Raw genomic sequence first — 6,000 nt, forward strand, 5'->3', positions numbered from 1 at the left:
AGGTGCGGCTTATAATCCGGTGCGCCTTATAGTGCGGAAAATACGGTACTTTGAGACAAGAGCTATAGTGATGCATGCTTGGTTATGCTTTAAAGTCATATCCAACAATTGCGACAACGACTTTTTACTGTCAACTGAGTTTAGTTTAATGTCTGCTGGTGGTGTGTCTCCAAATTTTTTCAACGCAAAAAAACGTGCCTTGGCTCAAAAAAGGTTGAAAAACACTGACCTACTCTAAACACTTGGTCACGTGACAACAACTGAGTGATTGATTGATTGAGACTTTTATTAGTAGATTGCACAGTACAGTACATATTCCCTACAATAGGGCAGGGGCCGACATCCGGGCAACTGAGCTACATACGGGTTCTTCGAGCCATAGCAACCTGACTGCCGTTGAAAACAAACCGTCGCCATTACTCTTTAACCTGTCGACCTGCGCTGATTAAACCCGTCATTCGGTCTCCAAAATGCCAAAAAAACTGTGTTGTTTTTGGTTGTGCAAACCACAACTGGAAACAGGGAAAACAAAGGTCGTATTTTGTTCTGCCAAAGCGTGCTAAAAGCCCACAGAGACGAGACAAATGGCTCGCGGCTTTACACCGGGAAAACGAGGACGGTTCTCACCGGAGTCCCCCAAAATCCCGGGTCGTGTGTTCGGATCACTTCGTTTCTGGTAAATATAAGGAACAAAAATCCACCTTCTTAACCACAACTTGGCTATACCGTCCATGCTAATGTTGAGCCCGTTGAATTTTTACTGAATAACGTTCGACAGCTGAAGTTGTTGTTGTTGCACAACAATAACATACGGTATAAAGGCTATTTCCAGTAATTCAGCAAATAATAAATCATAATACTGAACTGAATTTGAATGAGCTCCCTACAGATATTAGTACAGTGTTAGCTTTCATTGTTATGCTGATGACACCCAACTCTACATGCCCCTAAAGCTGACCAGCACGCCGGATTGTAGTCAGCTGGAGGCGTGTCTTAATGAAATTAAACAATGGATGTCCGCTAACTTCTTGCAACTCAACGCCAAGAAAACGGAAATGCTGATTATCGGTCCTGCTAAACACCGACATTTATTTAATAATACCACCTTAACATTTGACAACCAAACAATTACACAAGGCGAATCAGTAAAGAATCTGGGTATTATCTTCCACCCAACTCTCTCCTTTGAGTCACACATTAAGAGTGTTACTAAAACGGCCTTCTTTCATCTCCGTAATATCGCTAAAATTCGTTCTATTTTATCCACTAGCGACGCTGAGATCATTATTCATGCGTTCGTTACGTCTCGTCTCGACTACTGTAACGTATTATTTTCGGGTCTCCCTATGTCTAGCATTAAAAGATTACAATTGGTACAAAATGCGGCTGCTAGACTTTTGACAAGAACAAGAAAGTTTGATCATATTACGCCTATACTGTATATACCTTTATATACATATATACCTATATATATATATATATATATATATACACCTATACTGGCTCACCTGCACTGGCTTCCTGTGCACTTAAGATGTGACTTTAAGGTTTTACTACTTACGTATAAAATACTACACGGTCTAGCTCCGTCCTATCTTGTCGATTGCATTGTACCATATGTCCCGGCAAGAAATCTGCGTTCAAAGAACTCCGGCTTATTAGTGATTCCCAGAGCCCAAAAAAAGTCTGCGGGCTATAGAGCGTTTTCTATTCGGGCTCCAGTACTATGGAATGCCCTCCCGGTAACAATTAGAGATGCTACCTCAGTAGAAGCATTTAAGTCCCATCTTAAAACTCATTTGTATACTCTAGCCTTTAAATAGCCCCCCTGTTAGACCAGTTGATCTGCCGTTTCTTTTCTTTTCTCCTCTGCTCCCCTTTTCCTTGAGGGGGGGGGGGGGGGGGGGGGGCACAGGTCCGGTGGCCATGGATGAAGTGCTGGCTGTCCAGAGTCGGGACCCGGGGTGGACCGCTCGCCTGTGCATCGGCTGGGAACATCTCTGCGCTGCTGACCCGTCTCCGCTCGGGATGGTGTCCTGCTGGCCCCACTATGGACTGGACTCTTACTATTATGTTGGATCCACTATGGACTGGACTCTCACAATATTATGTCAGACCCACTCGACATCCATTGCTTTCGGTCTCCCCTAGAGGGGGGGGGGGTTACCCACATATGCGGTCCTCTCCAAGGTTTCTCATAGTCATTCACATCGACGTCCCACTGGGGTGAGTTTTTCCTTGCCCGTATGTGGGCTTTGTACCGAGGATGTCGTTGTGGCTTGTGCAGCCCTTTGAGACACTTGTGATTTAGGGCTATATAAATAAAGATTGATTGATTGATATAATAAATATACAGATACTGGTAGCCACCGTGTCATCCTTATTATCATTTATCAACATACCTTGGGTGATTTAACAATTTTTATGTGATTTATTCGTTATATAACAACCGAAGCTAACAACCGACCTGGTGCGCTTGTGAGGTAGACATAAAGATTTCCAAATTCCATGTCCGGCCATTGTGTAGGATTATCAGTCCACGCATCTGCTGGAAGGCGGTAAGGGCAGTCGTTTAATCCAACTACAGAACATTTTAACTCGTATCTTAACCCAGCCTCACTGGAAAGACTATTTACATAATCATACGCCATTTAGAACAGTTTAAAATGCCGTGAAACCTCGTTAAATGCCTTTTCTGTCAATGCTGTGTTCGCTGTGAGCTGGTTTGTTTTCAACGAATTCAATATGGCGACCGCGTTGCTAGGGGATTGGCAGGCGGAAGTGACGTAGGTCCGCCCTCGCCTATGCAGATACGAAACTAAAATTGAACTGGCTACAAAGTAAACAAAAACAGAATGCTGGACGACAGCAAAGACTTACTGTGGAGCAAAGACGATGTACATCCGAACATAACATGACAATCAACAATGTCCCCACAAAGGAGGACAAAAACAACTGAAATATTATTGATTGCTAAAACAAAGTAAATGCCGGAAATATCGCTCAAAGGAAGACATGAAACTGCTAGAGGAAAATACCAAAAAAAGAGAAAAAGCCACCAAAATAGAAGTAAAACACTACACACAGGAAAACAGCAATAAACTCCAAATAAGTCAGGGTGTGATGTGACAGGTGGTGACAGTACACCTACTTTGAGACAAGAGCTATAGTGATGCATGCTTGGTTATGCTTTATAGTCATATCCAACAATTGCGACAACGACTTTTTACTGGCAGTAGGTCGGACACGTTTCCAGTGAGGGTTGGACTCCGCCAAGGCTGCCCTTTGTCACCCATTCTGTTCATAACTTTTATGGACAGAATTTCTAGGCGCAGTCAAGGCGTTGAGGGGATCTGGTTTGGTGGCTGCAGGATTAGATCTCTGCTTTTTGCGGATGATGTGGTCCTGATGGCTTCATCTGGCCAGGATCTCCAGCTCTCACTGGATCGGTTCGCAGCCGAGTGTGAAGCGACTGGGATGAGAATCAGCACCTCCAAGTCCGAGTCCATGGTTCTCGCCCGTAAAATGGTGGAGTGCCATCTCCGGGTTGGGGAGGAGACCCTGCCCCAAGTGGAGGAGTTCAAGTACCTCGGAGTCTTGTTCACGAGTGGGGGAAAAGTGGATCGTGAGATCGACAGGCGGATCGGTGCGGCGTCTTCAGTAATGCGGACGCTGTATCGATCCGTTGTGGTGAAGAAGGAGCTGAGCCGGAAGGCAAAGCTCTCAATTTACCGGTCGATCTACGTTCCCATCCTCACCTATGGTCATGAGCTTTGGGAGGGGGGAGCTCAAAGTAAAGCCGCTGCTCCTCCACATCGAGAGGAGCCAGATGAGGTGGTTCGGGCATCTGGTCAGGATGCCACCCGAACGCCTCCCTAGGGAGGTGTTTAGGGCACGTCCGACCGGTAGGAGGCCGCGGGGAAGACCCAGGACACGTTGGGAAGACTATGTCTCCCGGCTGGCCTGGGAACGCCTCGGGGTCCCACAGGAAGAGCTGGACGAAGTGGCTGGGGAGAGGGAAGTCTGGGCTTCCCTGCTTAGGCTGCTGCCCCCGCGACCCGACCTCGGATAAGCGGAAGAAGATGGATGGATGGATGGATGGATGGATAACACTCATCTACTCATTGTTGAGTTAAGGGTTGAATTGTCCATCCTTGTTCCATTCTCTGTCACTATTTTTCTAACCATGCTGAACACCTTTTCGCAGGTACCCAGAAAAACTGAATCTCTGAAGACAGTATAAAAATCTGTGTTAAAGGTGTACAAATACTGTTTGTATAATAAGCATGTTATTGTTTACCAAGGAGGGTTAAGAGTTCAGTACTAAAAAAGAAAAAAGAAAAAAGAATGTGGCTTAAGTAGTTTTTTAATTGAGCTGCTGCATTTTTTTGGTTGGGTTGTTTATTTATTTTGAGTAACTTCTACATTTCTAAAAGGGGAGGAATGTAATAGAGTGATCTATGTTTGTCTGTTGCCATCTCCTGGTGAATGTTGGCTATAGCGTACTGGGGTTACTTTTTGGTTGGCCAAACGATTTACGTGGTGTTGTGCACCTGACGTCAAGCGTGTGAGTCTGTTCTGAAGTCTACAGTAAAGAGACGTACTTCATCACCTCGCCTGGTTATTGCCTCCAACTCAATATATTACAACAACATTGCTGTTTACGGCAGACGAACTGCTTTACGGTAGAATAAAACATGACTGCTGTTGTTGCCGCGCTGGGAGGACGTTAATGAAACTGCCTAACAATAAACCCACATAAGAAACCAAGAACTCGCCCTCCATCATTCTACAGTTATAACGTGATTGGGCAGGCACGCTGTTTATATTGTGGGAAAGCGGACGTGAATACAGGCTGTTGACACGTCACTCAGGTCCGCATGGAGCTGGAGGCGGCGTGGCTTCCAGCTCCGCCTGAATTTCGGGAGAAAATTTGTCCCGGGAGGTTTTCGGGCGAGGCGCTGAATTTCGGGAGTCTCCCGGAAAATCCGGGAGGGTTGGCAAGTATGGAGACTTGAGACTTACTTATGACTTGCAAAACATCAGTTCCCCCCGGAAATTAGTATAATAACTTATTGTACTAATTTCCGGGGGAACTGGTGTGGGCGTGGCTTAGGACCACCGGGTGACGGGTTCGAGTCCCTTACTCTAAACACTTGGTCACGTGACAACAACTGAGCGTGTCCGTTAGTCTTTCATTTCGACTCGGACAAGTCCGAGAGTATTTTATTCACGAGTATTATCGATAAATAATTGAAGTAAAGTGTTAGGGTTACAAAGAGTAGTTACCTGGCGGAAAGAGGCGTCCGTCGCGGGGTGAGCAGCAGGCTGCTGGACGCTCTCCTGGCGGGGGTTCTGTTCTGCTGCCTGCGGGCCGAGCTCGGGGCTGTCCGCGGGGAAAACATCGCTGCCCTGGCGGCCTTCTTTTTCTTCTTCTTCTTCTTCTTCTGGCTCAACAACCTTTTTCTCAACTAATTGTCTTCTCGTCCTTTCGCGCCGACACTTACCTCCGGCAGCGCGCGGGGAAGTCGCTTGCTAATGACGTCATCAACACTTTGCGGAAATAAGATTTTTTTTTTTTTTTACCAAACTTTATTTTATTTTATACAGATAGTTTACCAAATCTGAAAATAAAAACAAACATGTATTTTATACATTTTCAAAAATAAGTACATACAAATGAGTTTTGCTAGAAACAGAAAGGAAAAAAAAAACAACCGGAAACGTGCGAAACAAAAAGCAAATAAAAGCATCGCATTACACAATACTTGTTCATTTTTCATGGATGTTAATCGTTTTTATAATGTATTTTAGAAGGTGGGAAGTTTCCATTACATTTTTTTTTTTTACAATACTTTTTTTTAACTATTAAATGAACCAAAAATATGACTTATTTTATCTTTGTGAAAATATTGGACACAGTGTGTTGTCAAGCTTATGAGATGCGATGCAAGTGTAAGCCACTGTGACACTATTGCATACTTGCCAACCCTCCCGAAA

At 44.8% G+C, this 6,000-nt stretch overlaps 1 protein-coding gene across 1 annotated transcript in view; it reads right to left on the reverse strand.

Moving 5' to 3' along the window:
* The window catches only part of nup133 (nucleoporin 133), a 65,858-nt gene extending 60,311 nt beyond the window's left edge, over positions 1 to 5,547 (reverse strand). Inside the window, exon 1 of the mRNA XM_061984597.2 lies at positions 5,290 to 5,547. Coding sequence (XP_061840581.2) covers positions 5,290 to 5,405 — 116 coding nt within the window. The 5' untranslated portion in view covers positions 5,406 to 5,547. The remainder of the gene's footprint in view (positions 1 to 5,289) is intronic.
* Between the last annotated feature and the right edge of the window lie 453 nt (positions 5,548 to 6,000).

The sequence above is a fragment of the Nerophis lumbriciformis genome, linkage group LG25 (genome assembly GCF_033978685.3).
Source record: "Nerophis lumbriciformis linkage group LG25, RoL_Nlum_v2.1, whole genome shotgun sequence".
Taxonomy (NCBI): domain Eukaryota; kingdom Metazoa; phylum Chordata; class Actinopteri; order Syngnathiformes; family Syngnathidae; genus Nerophis; species Nerophis lumbriciformis.